The 19,245-nt window shown below is 37.8% G+C and overlaps 1 protein-coding gene across 9 annotated transcripts in view; it reads right to left on the reverse strand.

Moving 5' to 3' along the window:
- The window catches only part of INPP4B (inositol polyphosphate-4-phosphatase type II B), an 829,855-nt gene that overhangs the window by 370,262 nt on the left and 440,348 nt on the right, over window positions 1-19,245 (reverse strand). For all 9 annotated transcript variants that reach the window (XM_024245636.3, XM_054553363.1, XM_054553366.1 and 6 more), the window contains 2 exon segments: window positions 3,032-3,150; window positions 756-872 (listed from right to left, as the gene is read on the reverse strand). In XM_024245636.3, the coding sequence (XP_024101404.1) occupies window positions 756-872; window positions 3,032-3,150 (236 nt within the window).

Genomic DNA, 19,245 nt, shown 5'->3' on the forward strand with positions numbered 1-19,245 from the left:
TGACCGTCAAGTCTCTCTTAGCTCCCTGCCTTGAAGACACATACAAATTCATGTTAATGGAAGAAATTTAAAGGAGAGAACTGCCTTCCCCTTTTCATTACCTCCCCAACAGCATTTTCTCCTGTCCAAGAATTTTAAGAGTGTCCTCTATAGTGCCTAACCAGGAGGGATGATTCAATTGGAGGAATATGCAGACCAGTTAGGAAGATTGAAGAATCTAGGACAAAAGACCATTGGGACTTTGCCTGGCCTTCTTGAAGAGAGCAGTTAAAGCTTCTTCCTACTGTTTCCAATTACCTTCTGTTTGCTTTGGTGCCAGTAACAATATCAAGAAAAATGTAGTCCGTTTCTCTCTATACGGTATGCAATACATTGTAAAAGTAGAGCACTTTGTCAATCCCCTATTTTAGAATAATTACACTATCAAGAAAGTTTTAAATATTGCCTAATTTCCATTTGCTTTCCACCCACAATATTACCACTCTGCTGAAAACAACAACAACAAAGTGTAAACCAAAAGATCAAGTCAGTTCTCCTGAAAAAGAAAAATCTGTTCCAAAAGCTTCTGCTCCTAACCAATTGCCAATTTGGCAACAAGCCAAACATATTTGGGGGGAAAAAATAAACGATAAACATAAGACAATCGTGAACACAGTGCAAATATCCTCTTTGAAAAATGTCAGTTACATAAAAAATCCAATCGTGTGGAAAAGCACAACTTTTTCCCAAAGAAAGAAAGAAGTGCCAGTACTTACGGTGTCATGAGACTTATCCTTGACATCATAGACTGTTAGTTTTATTTTGGTCTCCTCATAGATGGGATACTCAGATGGGAATGTGACACCAGTCAAAAACAGTGGGTCCCTTGTTCCCTGTAACAGCACAAGCAGACAACTTTGATTCAATAAGGCAGCAACTGTAGTTGGCAGCACGCAAGTGACACATGAGAATGCAGAAAGTGTGCCTGAGTCTGTTTTTCGAGGAAATAGTTCTATTAGAAGAGATCTGAATTGTCAAATCCTGCTCTTGGGCAACAACATGGCCCAGGGCCTTAAGGAAGTGATACAACTGCTGATAGTAAATGAACCTGCACCATTGTCAGAGCTGTCTTGAAAAAGTTTATTTTTATTATCTACAGAACCCTTCTTTAGGGTTAGTCCGTTCATTTAAAATACACTTAATAAATGTAACTTGTAATTTATGGAAATAATCTGAGATATTGACTCATCAAATTAAAATGAAGCTATTTTCTCCAAAAGAACCATGTGGTAATCTTATGCTTCCATTTATTTCCTTTCTGTAATGATTCAATTGAAAGTCATGCTCTGATAGTGTCCATTTGTTTTTAGATGTTCAGCTATGATTTTTTTTTTCCTCAGAATCACTTGAAAACTAATGAAAGAAACTCTAAATATGGTGGATTTGGGGCTATAAAATTACTAGCTCAGGATGCAGTGCACAGGATATTTCAATGCCTCAGAATTCGTTTTTAGAGCTGACATCCAGCATTAAATTTTATACATATATATTGCTGAATACCATGGAGATGTTTGCTAGAGTTCTATAAACTAATTGTCTATGGAAATTTCTGGAAGTCCAAGTAATTCATTCATTCATTCTTTTATTCAACAAATACATTTTGCTTGGCACTGCATCAGACACTTTGGAATGGGCAGTGAATAAAACAACCAAAAACAGCAAAACATGTTCAAATACAATATTTTAAAATGTGCCAAAATAAGACATTTCTTATAGTTGAGATGGTAAATTTTATAATATGTGTATTTTATCACAATAAAATGAAAACTAAGAAAAAATCAAAAATAAATGAGCGAATAAGTAAATTTTGGCAATATTTTTTAAATAACAGAATTTTTAACTTTTTTATATAAAATGAATAACTTACAATTTTAGTTAAGTTGTATTCATATGAATAAGATTATTTTTGTTAATTGAACTATAGCATTAACTATATATTATACCAACACTGGAACCTAAAGTTTCCAAAGGGCATATTCAGGGCTACATGCAGTATCTGGGTCATTCCCATTATAGAAATGACTCCCGTTCAGTCTGAATCATTTATTCCACCACTGCATCAAAGCAGGCGGTCAGCCCTGAGCTAGCCAGGTCTGGGGCAGGCTAGTTAGGTTCTTACAGAGAAACTCCTCATTCAAAACATATGCAGCTCACAAGTCTAAGAAAAACAAGCAAATCTTAAGAAGTTTAGATTATACTTTCTCCAGCCCCAGATGTTTAAATAAGTATCTCTCATTCATTAAGGTTGTGAAATGTGTGATCAGAACAAAATAATCAAAAGGGAAACACTTCCTCTTTTGAATCTGATCCAACACAATAACAAGTTTCCTCTTGACATTTTGAATGTTATATTAGTAATAATAAATGTAAATAGGAAACCTCCCATCTGATGAGTAATATTTATACCTTTTGCCTAAAAACATAGTTTGTCAAATTAATTATCTACTTTTCCCTGAAAAACATCGTAAGTTGAAAGACAGACAAACAGCAGAGAATATAAAGTTTCCACAGACTAAAGAATACCGGGGGGAAAAAAAGCAAAAACACTTAACATGTTTAAAATTTCTCTGGGTACTGTACAACTTCCTTTTTTTTTCCTCAAAATAAATATTTATTTATTTCAATTTAAAGTCTGTATGTTGTTTTTCTTTATTCTATGCTGTATATGAGAATTTAAAGTGGGAACTTTTTTTTCTATCTTTGGGAGAAAAATAAGCTCTTTTTACGAAAAGAAAAAAAAAAGACAAGTTATTTTGTCATTTGTTCGTTCTAGTAAATTACCAATGCATTGCTTAATAATCTCAGGTATGTGCTTCTTAATGACAGAGGATGGTAATGCAGCATTGCTACAGACTACGAACTAACTTATTTCAGCTGTTCATTCAAATCCAGAGATGGGGCGGGGGTTGGGGGGGGAGGGAGAGAGAGAGCAAGAGCGAGCGAGCGAGCCAGCAAGAGAGAGAGAGATTAATGTAGGCACACAGCATCTCACCTCCACAATTTCGGTGCTGGAATATCTTGTCAGACTCTGCTCCACGGGGTGGATTACGGAGATCTGCACCAGTGTATTCAGTTTACGATCACGGACAGGAGCCACGAGATCCTTGCATGCTGGCAACGGCAGAGGAGACAGAAAGAAAAGAAACTAACACCATATCTCAGGGAAAACTTCTGCGCCGGGCTGAAAGTAAACTTAGCTACAGCACTGAAGGAAAACTCCTGGAGCTCAGGCTGCTTTTACAGAGGAAGTCCCTTGGAAGTACCTTACAGAAATAGGAAGTCACGTGCTGTGGAGCTGAATTGAGAGTTCATTTCCACTGACCACATTTGCAGTTCATGCAAGTCTTGACTGGTCTGAGATCCCAGCTCTAATGCGTGACTATGCACACATGGCTCAGAAACCTCAGTGACTTTAATTAGTCATTAAGCCCTGGGCTTTAAGTCACACTCCTTGAGGATGTGAAAGTTGATTTGGGCCATATCTGGGAAACTTTGGTGTTCCTTATTGACATGCGTTGGATTAGATCAAATGTTTTAATTCATACTTGGTCCTTACCTATGTATTCACTAGAACTGGCCTCCCACAGTCATACACACCAAAAGAAACAAGGAGAGCAGTTTCTCAACCACAACAGCACACAAGCAGGGGAAGAGGAAGCAGAGGAAGGATTTTTTTTTTTTTTTTTTTATACGTAAACTAGTGTAGGTAACTTTTATTGCAGATACACAAACATTTTATGTTATTTCACTCCCAGCTTCTAGCCAAAACATTAAAAAAAAAAAAAAAAAAAAGCAGGGGGGTTTCTTGCAATCTTTGCAAAATTTCAAGCCTTAGTCAAAAAAGAAAGTCCTAAGAAGCCCTGGGTCTGGAATTCAAGCTAAGCCTGGAAGAGATGGGTTAATTCTTGCCCAGGGGCCACAAAAGTTAAGAACTTTCCCTTGAGACACCAGGCTCATATTACAGATCCTTGCCACCATACCATATTTACTTGAATATTTTCTCCTCTCACATATCATTCCCCCAATTTGAGGAAGAAAAATCCAGAAAAATATTCCTTTTAAGCAAGTCTGAATCGACTTTCCTCTCTATCCCCACCACCCCCGCCTCCCACCTTTGAAATAATCATTTTACTCCCCTCAGCTGAGTTGCTGAGATGTAAAGTGCCCTCACTAGAGGTGGTTCAAGTTAACTTGGGCTGGTGGCTTGCTGCAGGCTGGAGCTATGGATGGGGGAAGTAGCCCTGGGTCCTTGACTTCATGGTGAGGGCCTGCAGGGTTCTATAGCATCCCTACCCCACTTCTCAGACCATAACAGGAAGGGAGAGAAAAATGAGGTATTTAAGGTATGTTGTGGTCAGAGCTTGCAAGGTCCTTACCATTGGTACAAAGGTAATATGGCTTAAATCTGAAACTTGAAAGCAAAGGAAAGTATAGATTCAATTATCACCTTTCAATTGTTTACACATAATCTCTTTTAGAAGTACAAGGAGATAGAAAAAGCAGGAACTTTGGAATGAAACAGGTTTGGTTTTAGTCCAGTTCAAATAGCTAGGCAACACTGGGAAAATTATTTAACTGCTTAACTTCTTGCCAGACTTTCAGATCCTGCTGCTTCTGTATGGCATTTTGTCATATACTTTTTTTTCCTTATATAAACCACATGCGTCTAGTAACAGAAGAGAGCTTACGAAAGCATGTATGGAAAAAAACATAATAGCTACAATGTATTTAACCCTTAATATTTTTGAGGCATTTTGCTAATTATCTCTCTATTCCTTAAAATGGTGCTTTGAATTATTTCAGTTTTACATAGAACTAGAACTAGAGGCTTGGAAACATGAAGTGCTCACATTTACATTACTAGAATTCTCTGGTAGCTTACATCCTACACCACCGGCTTCATTTCTCTTCTTGGAATGCTGACCTGCTCTCCTGCACAATGGCACCTCTCTTTGGAAGACCCACCGCCACACCACAATTATTACTCAACCCAAGAGACTTACAGTTTTAAAAAATACTGATGCCAGGTTTCAATAATGTCAACATATCACCGGAAGGAAAGAAAAAGCTAGATTTAGATTTTCACTGTTCTTTGGTGGTTATTTTGATCATTTCCTTGCAATATGAATGTGTTTAATTTTATTGCTCATAACATTCAACTGTTGGTTTTCTGCTCACAGTAAACAGCTCTTTTTCCGTTTCCTGATATTGACATATATCTGTCAGAATTTTAAAGGTGAGGCCACTGTGTTTCAAATACAGGCATCTTGCCCACTTTCTGCTTGTAGCCCCATCTTTTACCTTGTGAGCTCATGACACCTTTGCTCAAAATAAGTCACTTCTTTTCTGAGTTCTTATCAGACTTGATTGTGGGCTGTGGTTATTTCCCAGAAATGAGCAGCTGTTCTCCATTTTATCAGAGAGACGCTCACACTCGCTCCCCATAAAAACAGAGAAAATGTCTATTACACTGAAATGTTCTGTCCAACCCAATTTGCACATTCCCTAATACTGATAAAAATAATGATGATGCTTTGTATTTTTATTATATTCCATATCTAAAAACAATACGGTTACATGTTGTCAGGAAAACAATAATAGTTACATCTTGGGCTGCACTTTTTTCTTCCTACAGCTCAGAGGATTTACTGTACCCTAAGTCGTATGCAGCATGATATCTTGGAGAGAACCCGAGATCAGGCAGAATTCCTAAGCTGTACTCCTAGATTTCCTGCTTTCTAGTTCTGTGGCATTGAGTAAGTCACAAACTCTGACACTTAATTGCCTCATCTATCTACCTACTTCTCAGGGTGGAAGTGAGGAAATTGGGCCTTTTTATAAATGGACTTTTCTATGCAAAAAAAAAGTTTACTAATATCATACTAATATATATTAATATCAACATTTACCAATATCTGGTGTTTTATTATTGTGTAAAATTGTTTTTATTGACTCAGTCATACTCAGCTTTTTAAAAGATGTTACCAGGTCCAATATTTCTTCATAAATACTAAATTAGTACATGAGTCATTGCATTTCATAAGGTGAAACCTATTCACTTCATGGATCTGTACATACTGCATCAGTCCCACCAGACAGCTGATAAATAATGAGTGATTGGACTGTTTTGTGAAGATATTACTCATATGATCACTATAAAATCTAATCTGTATGAGAATTATTTAGCAGCCAATAAAGAATCGTGAAAAATCTGTTTTCAGGAAAAAAAAAAAAAAAAAGTGAATGGGTGAGGTGGCTTATGCCTGGAATCCCAGCAATTTGAGAGGCCAAGGCCAGGATGACCTGACGTCAGGAATTCCAGACCAGCCTGGCCAACATGACGAAACAACTTCTCTATTAAAAATACAAAAATTAGCTGGGCGTGGTGGCACACTCCTGTAGTCCCAGCTACTTGGGAGGCCGAGGCACAAGAATCGCTTGAATCCCAGGGGTGGAGGTTGCAGTGAGCTGAGATCACACCACTGCACTCCAGCCTGGGTGACAGAATGAGACTCTGTCTCATAAATAAATAAAAAGTTATATCTGCCTTCCAGCTAATACTTACCACTGCTCATTAACCAAATATAATTCTACTCTAGGAGTGGCCTGCATCTGTGGCCTTCCTCAGCTCAGAAGACTAAAAGAAAGCAATGCTTTGGGATTTTGCTTCTGTTTCGTTTTATTTAAGAATTCTACCCACTTCAATCTAACGGTCAGTAACAAACAAATGCTACTGCAATCCTTCATTCATCAGTAGATTTTTACTTTTATTTCTGCCTTCTTAATGGCTTTGTTTAGTATTGAATTGTTTAAAAGTGTTCTTAGAACTCAGGAGTTTAAATATGCAGGATGTTGATAGGTGGGGATTCTAGTGTGCTTGTTTCCAGTGTATTTTTTGCTGAAATGGGGGAAAAATAATAATACAGAAGGAATATATTTTTAAACTATAATTTGTGACTTGTCATCAGAAAAAAAATAAAGAGCAATAAGTGACTTTTTATTTCCTGATTACTTTTGCTATAGTAACTAGAAACATGAGGGTTCACATTCTACTATGAGTGGCTGTGAGTGAGATGCCGACAGGCATCCCCAGCTCATATTTGTACAGGAGCCAGGCAGCTTTCACTCTACGAGAAGGAAATCCTCAGTGGAAGCATAATAATAAAAATAAATGGAGGGGGCCACATGCGGTGGCTCACACCTGTAATCCCAGCACTTTGGGAGGCCAAGGAGGGCAGATCGCTTGAGGTCAGGAGTTCGAGACTAGCCTGGCCAACATGGCAAAACCCCATCTCTACTAAGAATACAAAAATTAGCTGGCCGTGGTGGTGGGTGCCTTTAATCCCAGCTACTCAGAGGGCTGAGGTGGGAGAATCGCTTGAACCCGGGAGGCGGAGGTTGCAGTGAGCCGAGATTGCGTCATTGCGCTCTAGCCTGGGCAACAGAGCGAGACTCCTTCTCAAAAAATAATAAATAAATAAATAAATAAATAAATAAATAAAGAGACTCAATATCTCCAGTGAGTGAGACCCTATCTCAAAAAATAATAAATAAATAAAGACTCAATATGTCCAGGGAGGGCTAGGCACTGAACAAACTGGAAAGCTTACGCTATGACATAAGATGGAACCTCTATATAAAGTCATTGCCTGAAAAAATGAAGGCCCACTGTGTCCTTGATTTTAGGATTTCTCCAAAGCTTGAAATCCCCAGTCACTGTGCAGGTGAACACTGGAACAGCCGCACAAAATACATCTGTTTGATAGATTTGGCCAGAAGTTTTTCTGAGGAATAGAAATTGCCAAATTCTGGTCTTGATGCTTACAGCTACTACCTAGCCTCTTAGGAAGATGGCACAGACTATCTTCTGCTCCAGTAGTTCTCATTGGAGAGCCCAGAGCTAAAAAGCAGGGCTCTTCAGGATTTTTGTGAAATCAAAGATACTGTCTACACCAAAATACTGCTTTTTATAAAATATCAGTTTCTGCTTCCTGTAGCCATTATTTCAAAATCAGGTAAAGGCTATTGAGTCCATGATCCTTTCTATCATTCCAACCAATTTTGGCTGGAAGCCTAAAAATACCTCTTGACTCACATCAGAGAGCTCAGTCTCAGCAATAATCAATTTGAAGTAGAACACAACTGTTCATTCAGGTGCTTTTGAGTTCAGCAACACTGCTCGAATTCAAGTAGTTGTAAAGCATACATTAGACAAGGGGGGTGTCAACAAGCAGCTGCCTGCCTCAGGCTTTCGCGAGAGTGGTGGTGTGAACCACTGAGGCACTGTGAACTGGTGGTCAACCCCAAGTGACCATCTCTTTCCCCCCTAAGAAAACTTTCTTCTGTGAAGTGAGGTCTTTTCTCTTGCCTCACTCTTACTTCATCTCTCTTCTTGCCATTCATTGTTAATGGAATCTAACAAAATTTATCCTCTTTCTTCTAGAACAAAGCAGTGGCCACAGGTGGGTGGGAATCAGTGGGGGGGATATGACAAGAATTTCCACATCTCTACAATTCTGTACTCAAAATTAGCCAAAGGAAATTTAGACTTAGAGGAGAAACCACATACAATAGTGAATGGAGGATAAAGAAATTTTTTTGACTTAAGATAAAACCTTATTTGAGAGAGCTATGTATGACTTTGGATGAATTACTCAGTCTCTTTGAATCTCTATTCTAGCATCTGTAAAATGGAAGTAAAAGAATGCACTTCATAAATTTGCTATAAAGACAATAAGGTAATGTATATAGAATGCTAATATATGAATCCCTTTAAATTATTATTGACACTAATATAAATATAGTTATACTGTGCATTAACACAAAAAATGGATTTTATCTAGCCTATATTTTTATACTAATCATATGCTCAATATATTCCAGATTGGTCCTAATTTTATATAAAGTTATTCTTTTTCCAATAAAAGCATTTGTTAAATACATACCTGTGATTTTTTTTACCTTCTTATTTTCAGATAGCTAAATATACATTTTTAAAAGCTCTTTACTAGATCATGTGTTAATTGTGAAAATCAGAGGCATCATTAATATGCTTCTTTCTGTGAAATCAGATGTGTACACTTGCACTTGTAATTTTCACCTCTAATGAGGTACTTCCAAATGAGAAACTAACAATGGAGAAAGCAAACTTGACTTTCTCTCTCCCAGCATATGTGCTATATGGAAATGGTCAACTCACCCTTTAAGCAGGGGTTTAACTAGGAGGTTAGGGTTCCACTACTCAGTGGATGATGGCCCACAGGGGAGCATTTGCTTAACTACTGAGATGTCTCAAAGGGTCAGAGAAAGAGTTGCTTCTGTGCTCTGTACATTTCCTTCATCAAAAAGGAAGACTATGGATGCTAATAAAGCTTCTTTTTCTTGCAATTAAAACTAAATGTTACAGCTAGAGCCCAATATAGTCAGATAGAAGCATACCTTCGAATCTAATGAAAGCTCACCTCTTATACCCTTCTACAGACACTGCATAGGAGAAATGGGAGAGATAAATCCATGCCTGTTAAGAGCAAAAAGGACCAGAGTACAGAGGACACTGGCATCCTAGAATAGAAAAGTGGCCTTAATTCAAACAGGGGCCAGGCACAGTGGCTAATGCCTGTAATCCCAGCACTTTGGGAGGCCCAGGCAGGCGGATCACTTGAGGTCAGAAGTTTGAGACCAGCCTGGCCAACATGGCACAACCCCATCTCTACAAAAAATACAAAAATTAGCTGGGCATGGTGATGCACATTTGTAATCCCAGCTACTCGGGAGGCTGAGGCACGAGGATCACTTGAACCAGGGAGGCAGAGATTGCAGTGAGCTGAGATTGCACCACTGCACTCTAGCCTGGGTGACAGAGTGAGACTCTGTCTCAAAAACAAAACAAAACAACCCAGAGCTTTAGGGAAATACCATTTGGCTTCCCGCCTCCCTCAATAGCACCATTCTTATCTCACCATCATTTCCCTAAGGATGTGCAAAAGACTTTTGCAGCCTAGGGGGCAGTTTTTTATTCACAAATTCTTAATGTTTGTTTGGGTTTCTCAAAACTGTCACATATGTATCCTTCCTCTTTGTACTCCAGAAAATTAGATTCCACTAATCAACTGATAAGCCAATTTAGGTTATGTTTCCAGTCCAATAAATTGTTGGACTCCATTATATTATTTCACAGTTACCATTCTATACCAGTGATTACATCTAGATTCAATCAGTTTACATCATACATTAAAAGATATATAGAGCACTTAAAAAGCCTAATAGCCCCTCTAATTACTTTATTAGTATAATATGCTTTTCTATTTCTAATCTCCTTTGCCTTTTTTTGTTTTTTATTCTTCCTTCCCCTCAAGAATTTTAAGACAGCAATTTTCTGAAGCCTAGGATGTCAACCTCTCCAGTTCAGATCCCCGGAGTACATTCAGAAGAGGATGCTTCCTACGCTCAGTGCACTAAAATCCATGATAATTCAATCATATATAGTAAAATGGCAGAATGTACAGTGTCCCTGCCTATACTAATATCCACACAATGAGAATTGCACAAGTAGTTGGAAATACTCTCTTCACTACTGACTATCTGTTTATGGTTATTTCTTAGAAGAATGTGGCTCTATATCATGCTGAGTTGATTTATGGCCATGAATATATATCCTCCCATCTTTCTTCTGTATTCTCTGTAAAATCTTTGAGTCTTTAATTCATTGAGAGTAGCTCTCATCTTGTCCTTCCTCTCACTTTAGCTTATTTTCAATCGGACAAGCCGGCTTTTTATAATTTTCCTTCGACATTATTCTTTTTTCTTCTCTTCTCTGCAATCTCATATTTCCTCTCCAACATATGTTTCTCTCATCACTCTGAAAGACGAGGTCATCAAAGTCACCACTCATATTTTATAAGACTTGGGACTCTAGGAGTCAAGCACACACTGCTCTTAACAAACCACAGCTTCTCCCCTCAGTTCACTGGTTTTAAAGTCTTTATAGAAACAAAACAAAAATGTGTTATGTTCTCCTTAACTTTTGTGTGGGAGATTTTAATTAGCATGCACTTCCTAAAGGACCATGCATCGCTGCCAACATAAGAGATATTTGTTGGAAAAATAAGAACAAATGCATCAAAGTTGGCATTAAAAAATTAGAAAATGTGTGGGTTTTTCTAGTTTGTTTTCTTTTATCTTTTAAGGCACTAAGCTCTAAAAATAATGTCCCAAATTCAAAGTCAGGGTCTTTCTCTCCAAGAAAGACAATATGCATATAAGGGAAAATAATAGTACTAATTTTAGGTTTCTAAAAGGTCAGCGGATAAAAGCAATTCAATGTTTAAGATCGAAAGAAAAGAAATTAACCTAAGGAATCAGCACATATATACACATAAACTAAATGAGTGAATAAACACACAGACAAATAAATAAAGCCATCCTAATGCAAGAATCTCTTAGGCATATTGAAATAATGCTAGATACTAGTATTCCTACCTTGCAATCATAAAATGCTAATATTTTCCATATTTTAGGGTTTTTATTATTAAAGATAATACATAAAACATGCAAAGGGTGCAGAGTGGCAGGAAGCATAATTTGCTAAATGCTTAATATGTGCCAGGAAGGATTGGCCTTAGACCCTTTCCTTCTGTTAGCTCACATCTAGAACAACATGCCTATTGCTGCCTCATAGTTCCATTAGTTCCATATTCATATTTTTAACTAACCGGCCAGTCAATATTTGTGGTTACAGTGTCTGGCTCAAAGATAAATACTATCTTTTTATTTAACCAATAGCTTAGTATTCAGCAATCTGAGTTAATTTGTTTTCAATAATGTCATTCTGCTTAGTCTGGTTGTCTGCATATTCAATGGTGATTTAGCTTTGCAACAAGAATTTTAAGACTCTCAACCCTCTGATAATAGAATCCAAATAAAACTTGAGGAAAGGATGAATCTAATACCATGGGGAGAAAACAGATGACGGAGTTATTGAGGAATATAGGTAATAATTTGCAAGAGGGAATTTAAGAGATTTTATTGTAGAAATATTGCTTTAGAATTCTTGCCACATTGAGATTTGAGCACCATTGCTCCTACATTTCTTTACAACTGATTCACTTGTAAATTAAACTGATTTCCTTGAAGTAAAACATTAGATTCAGATTGTTGGGAAATAAGCCCTGAAATAAAGTTTGTTATTTTTTTACCATCCTGTAACACAACAATATTAAAACATGTCACCATATTTTATGTGTGTCTGTGTGTGTGTTAAATAGAAATGTGCTGGCCTTTTAAAGAAAAAAAAATGGCTGAGAAGATAAAATTCACTTCTTTAGCTGGGAATATTATTGATACTAAAATAAACTTCACACCCAGTACCAATTCTCAATTTAAGTATCACTGAAGAATCAAGAGGGAAAGAAAAACAACACAACCTCTGCCTGGAACAATGGTGCTCTTGGGAAATGCTCTTGGATTGTCTGTGCTGGGAAAAATGAAGATACCAGCTGTATAGCAGACAGCTTATTTGCATATGAAAAGAACAAATTTGGTTCAAATAATTGTTGTCAGTACCAGAAGACTCCCATTCTCAAGCTTATGCCCTGCTCCCTTAGTTTCTCAGGTCAGTCCTCAGAAAATCCTGTTTTGTCTTGCTTTCATGAATATTACCTAGGTGGCTGAGACTCCATCCTCAAGCAATTGAAATAAAAACAAGTCTGTGCCCACATCTTTTCTGGTTTTGATATCCCACACTTCACGCCATAAATTCTAAGCTGGCCTAGCACCGCCTATCGTTGCATTCAGACTTGGCTCTTTTTGTGCATGCTCCAAATCCAAGTTCCACTTTGGAAACAACAAGTGTTTGCAGCTTTCTGCTGCTCTTTTCAGTGGGAACATATGTGCTGCTTAAGAAAGGATGAAAATGTTATTCCAAGAAGGAAAGCAGGTCCCCCTGAATACTAAAAGCAATACTGTGAGTCGGTTCATGGAAACCTGTAGTGTTAGGATTAGGCTGAAGAAGTAAGTGGAAAAAGAAATGCAAGGAACCACCTTAATTAAGCCTTTTACCACCCTTTCTCCAGGAGCCAAGGTGGCAACATTTTTTTGAACAACTACCACTGATATGGGAGCCAATAGGATTTCTGTCCAGTACAAGCATATGGCCCATGAGTGGATTCAGCAGTGCACATAGGTTATTGGGGAGGGGCTGCTTCCCTGACCTACCTCTGAACCAAAAGATGAGGCCAGTGTGGCTGGTGGAGAAAGGTTACAGGAAGGGTGGCAGGAAAGTCAGGGCTTCAGTTACCAAAGGTGGATGGCTAAGGGGAGTGGACTCAAGATGGTTGGACTCCGAGTGAGTGCACAAAATGGTGTCAGGCAGAAAAGACACATGAAAAAATGCTCATCATCACTGGCCATCAGAGAAATGCAAATCAAAACAACAATGATACCATCTCACACCAGTTAGAATGGCAATCATTAAAAAGTCAGGAAACGACAGGTGCTGGAGAGGATGTGGAGAAATAAGAACACTTTTCCACTGTTGGTGGGACTGTAAACTAGTTCAACCATTGTGGAAGTCAGTGTGGCGATTCCTCAGGGATCTAGAACTAGAAATACCATTTGACCCAGCCATCCCATTACTGGGTATATACCCAAAGGACTATAAATCATGCTGCTATAAAGACACATGCACACGTATGTTTATTGCGGCACTATTCACAATAGCAAAGACCTGGAACCAACCCAAATGTCCAACAATGATAGACTGGATTAAGAAAATGTGCCACATATACACCATGAAATACTATGCAGCCATAAAAATTGAAGAGTTCATGTCCTTTGTAGGGACATGGATGAAACTGGAAACCATCATTCTCAGCAAACTATCGCAAGGACAAAAAACCAAACACCACATGTTCTCACTCATAGATGGGAATTGAACAATGAGAACACATGGACACAGGAAGGGGAACATCACACTCCGGGGACGGTTGTGGGGTGGGGGGAGGGGGGAGGGATAGCATTAGGAGATATACCTAATGTTAAATGACGAGTTAATAGGTGCAGCACACCAAAATGACACATGTATACATATGTAACTAACCTGCACGTTGTGCACATGTACCCTAAAACTTAAAGTATAATAAAAAAAATGATATCAGGTAGGTATTTAGGAGTTTGAGGGAGAATAAAAAAAAAAAAAAAAAAAAAAAAAAAAGAAAAATAGGGGCCTGGAATATTGTCTTGAGGAGTTGACAGTCTCCTGAGGGAATTTGTTTGGGCAGGAGGTAGCAAGCAGACATGGAGGCAGCTGTTCAATCCAGATGACTTCACATACAACACACTGACTCATGGTCTGGGTTTTACCAAATCCTGAGCATGCTTTTCCAAACCAAAATATTTCAGGAGAATTGCTTTGTGCAGATGGCGGTTAAGGGCTTGAATTTTAGGAAGTGGTGTCTAAATTAAGGTTAAAAATTATTTAAGTAACTTTTTTTTCCTGAAAATTTGTTTGGGCTTAATGGCAATATGCTATTGCTCGAATGCCAAATATTTTACCAGTAGAATTAAATTATTAAATTGAAGACACACAAAAAGACAGATTAGGAAGTAAGACGAATAGGGAAGAATAAGAAAAATAGATCATTCTAGGGGCATAATGAGCTTCTCATTTTATTGTCTCCATCTAGATCATCCTTTGGGCAAGAACCAGTTTTGAAGCGCTTAAAGAAGATAACTCCAGTTTCACTTCAGTCATCAATCATGTGTGATTCTGTGTAGGCAAAAGACAATCTCAATATTCATTTGACTAACTAGGGCTTTGAGGGTGTCGATTCTTCTGTCATAAGATAGTTGACTCACAGGAAATAAAACAAGCTTCATACAGATAAGCTAAAGCTAGAAATGACTAGTGATCCAGGATATAAGAACCAAGAGAAGGAGGAGTTTATAAGTGAGAAAGCAAATCTGGGCTGGCTGGAAAGCAGAGGGTCTAATTATTTGGAGCAAAATCCACCAATTCAACAGTTTGTGAAAGCAACCTAGATCAGACAACTTCGTGGGAAAGAGTAGTTCTAAGAGGATCAGTGTTTGAAGGAAAAAAGAGCATACTTCTCATAATGTTTGGGATCTCCAGGGAGAGCAGTTCAAATGAAAGCTCAGCAGAGTGGCTGCTAGCTCAAAGTAGAAAGCTTCAGAGCCCTAGGCATACAGGAAGTTTCAGAACAGAAGAGTAGTTTACACTACTCAAATTAAATTAAAAAGAACCTCTTCCGGGATGCACTGTAGCCTAGGCAAGATGAGAATATGATGCACCTTCCCTTCTGTTTAAGGTCTTCTTGGCAGTTCTTACTTGCTCTACGTCCCAAATTGCCAAAAGTTGAGGGCCATAGATTCAGTCCTGACTGTGTGATTTTGGGTTTGTTACGGAGTCTTAGTATCTTCATCTGGAAATGGGGATGATAATTATGTTTATTCTCACTTAGTGCTTGTGTGGATCCAATTAAATAAAATGTGTGAAAAAATGTATTAAATTCCTAACAATGTATTAGTAATATACTTCTCAATTTCATCTATATTAGATCAAACAACTTGCAAAATAGGAACTATTATCTAAAATTCACAGATAAGGAATGAGAGTTTCAGGGACAGAAAGGGATTAACCCAAGATAATAATTAGAATAATACCACTGGGGAATCACTTACACATCTAGCACTATTCTTAGTGCTTTAGGGATGCTGTCTGATTTAGTTTGCAAAACGACCCAGGAATGATGAATTTTTCAGGAGTTTTGAGGCAGTGTCAGGATCCAAAGTCTCTCTCAGGCTGGCAGCCCAAATACCAGCCCGGCCCTGACTTCCCTCACGGGCACATGTTGTAAGCTAAAATTTAAGCTCAAATCTCCCTATGTCAGTCTATTTCTATTATTTCAGTTGTCTGTTCTTGTTGTTATTTGTATATGTCTGTTCTTAAGAACATTTCTGCAAGAAGATTGGTTGCTTCTTTGATGCTGTCATAACATAGGAATCTTCAGGTTACATTGCAATAATTTTGGCTCCCCAATTCTACACAGGTATACTGTCAACAGATATGCAGTCTAATTATAGAACTCAACTTGTTCACCTCAGCCTATAAGCTGATTCTTCTTGTCAATTTTCTCTAAAAGAAGCCCAAGGCTGAAAGACTCTATTTCTCTAAAATATAATATATTCATTTGCAAATAACGAAATTTTAAAGGTTAAATAATTATATTCATTTGAAATTTTAAAATGGATTACTTTTTACAAATAATTGTGTTGGCAATAATTATGAAACATTTCAAGGGAATATATGAATATATTGATTTATTTTATGAATAAATGTGTGAGGATAAAGCAATGGAATTCATGCATATCAGCCCATAGGCATTTATTGAATGTCCAGATGTGCCCAGTATGATTCTAGATGACAGTTTCACAGCATTGAACAAGAAAATAAATTCCCCATTTTATGGTGCTTATAGTCTAGTATGACAAGAAATTTTTTAAAAAAACAGTGAGAATTCTAAACAGTATAATAAACTTGAGAGTGTTAAGGACTGGTAGATCAGGCAAATGTTCTCTGATGAGGTGGCATTTAAGCTGTGACCTAAAACATACCAAGGAACCAGCTAAGGGGGGACAATAAGTATGAAGACCCAAACATCTGACCTATTTGAGAAGCAGAAAGAAGCCCCATGGGTTGATAGTGAGCTAGAAAATTAACACAAGGTAAGGTAAGAATGGCCTGCTCCTTAAGACCCATTTTGATTTTACTCTAAGTAAAATTGAAGCCATTGGAAGATCTTAACTAGGGGAGTAAAGAAATTACATTTCCATTTTTAGAAGACTGGCTGTTCCATCAGGAAGAGACTGAGCAGGGACAAGAATAGAAACAGACTCACGAGGACTTGCCTGCTGGCGCAGGTGAGAGTTCACAATGGGTTGGAATTGAAGAACAGTGGTGGGGATGGAAAGAGGTGATGAAATTCAGAATATATTTTCAACCTAGAACTTACAGGACTTGATGATGGATTTAATGTAAGGTTAGAGAAAAAGAAGAATCAAGAAGGCATTATGGTTTGGGGATTTGAGTAACTAAGTGGATGGTGGTGTGCTTTATAGAGATAGATATAATGGGGGAATAAAATATTTGGGGGGACAAAAGTAAAGATTTAAAAACTCAGGTTTTCGCCATCTTAAAATTTTTAAGATACCTCCTAAACAAGCGAGTGGTGTTATCTGGTAGCCAGTTGAATATGGAAGTGGAAAGCTCTGTGGAAAAGTGAGAGCAAGAGTTACAAATTTTGAAAACAAAGGCTTATAAATATTACCTAAGGCTGTGGGCCTTGGAATTGCTTAGAGGGAAAAGTAATTTGCATTGGGATAAAACTGACATTCTAAATTTGAGCAAATTTTGACCTGGGAATACCCATATACTCAAACGGACTTCTGTCACCTTATCACTGTGGATAACAGCTGAGAATAATCTCTTTGTCACTGGTAGAGGTGATGGAGGAGTAAGGGACAGAGAACTCAAGCTTTGGGCTTTCTTCTACCAGAAATGTCACTGCAGGCAAGTCACTTAACCACTCAAAGATTTAGTTTCTCCCACTACAAAATAGGAATAGCATTGCCTTTGCCAACTGCAAAAGCTCAAATAAGAAGCATTTGGGGGAAAGACTGTTTTGTACAATAGAAATGTAAGAGAACTTATCTTTAATCTTGCATTGCACTCCATTAGGTCTCTTCATGTCCCCGTGGCATGGTCCCCAAGTGACTTAGGATACATTTGGATGCCATCTGCTCAACAAGAAGACTGACTGACAAATTTCAACCACACAGACAGCAACATCAGGGGACCCCTCTCTCTCCCAACCCTGGTGGCTTTTGATTTTACAGAAAGCAAAAGCATCTGATAAACAAAGCCCTGAGGTAGTCCTGATTCCTCAATTACCCCTAAGTGGCAACAGATGCTGCACAGAGGGATCTGCTTCAGTGAGCAATGCTCCCAGTAATTAGACAATGGAGGGAGAAAGTAATTAGGTGAACCACACAGAAATAGAAATAAACTGTATGGGATATGTTGGTCATGGATGAAAGACAAATTAAAAAAAAGGTATAAAGGAAACATCTAGGAAAAAATAACTGATCAATAATTTGCTTAATTCATGTTGAATAATCAATTTAAGCCTGTGAAGTTAAACCTGATTAAAGACATCCCTCAATTAAAAAGTTCCTACATTGTATTACTTAGAAAGAAACATGACAAGAAGAATAGATTTATTTTATGTCAACACAGTTCAGTTAAATGATATAGTCCTGGCAAGGAGAAGCGGGAGAGAAAAGTTTGAGGTCTTATATACTTCTCGTTTATTAACTGATGTATCATATCTCATATCTGCAGGGTGCACCGAATGAGAATTTAAACCAGTGTCACTAAGAACAGGCTACAATCCAACTGCAGAACATGCTAAATCTTAGCCACCAGAAAACCACTACCCACCCGACCGATGTGTAAAGAAGCTCTAATTGGTTCATTTTCTCTTCTTTCAATTAAATAACTATATCAGAAGTACAAAAACCTCATGTAGGCCTTAGATAACCTTTTATTGCGGTTCTGTTTCCCATTCCTGTACTTTTAATCATAGACCACAAAGAACATGGCCTTTGGAATTAAAATCCAGATTGCTCTACATTCTAGATATAGGCCTTCACACAAGTGAATGAACTTGTCTGTGAAACACAGGTAATGGGAAGCAACTGTTGAGCCTGTAATAGGAACAAAGGAGAACATGTCAAAAGTGTTTAATGCCTTGTGCTTAGAAGGTGTTCAGCAAGTGATGGCAATTACTATGCACAAAAGTGCAGTGGCTAGACTCCCTGCTCAAGGAAGTTTTGAGTGTGATAAAGTGATTTATTCAAGGAAATATTAATCACATGTTAGCCAACCACTTACACTAACTCATTTAATCATCACAAAAACTTTATAAGGTAAATAGTAATATCCTTCCCATTTTCCAGATAGGAAATAGAAATTCAGAAACATTGGGCTAGTTTTCTAATGCCTTATAGCTATAGAGTAGCAAAGATAGGATTCAAACACTAGCAAGTTGGCATCATACTCCTAGTTCTTAGTTGGAAGCTATACTGCCTCCCTACTTAGGCTCAGTTTCAGCCTGGAATGCAAATCCATTT

The sequence above is a fragment of the Pongo abelii genome, chromosome 3 (assembly GCF_028885655.2).
Source record: "Pongo abelii isolate AG06213 chromosome 3, NHGRI_mPonAbe1-v2.0_pri, whole genome shotgun sequence".
Taxonomy (NCBI): domain Eukaryota; kingdom Metazoa; phylum Chordata; class Mammalia; order Primates; family Hominidae; genus Pongo; species Pongo abelii.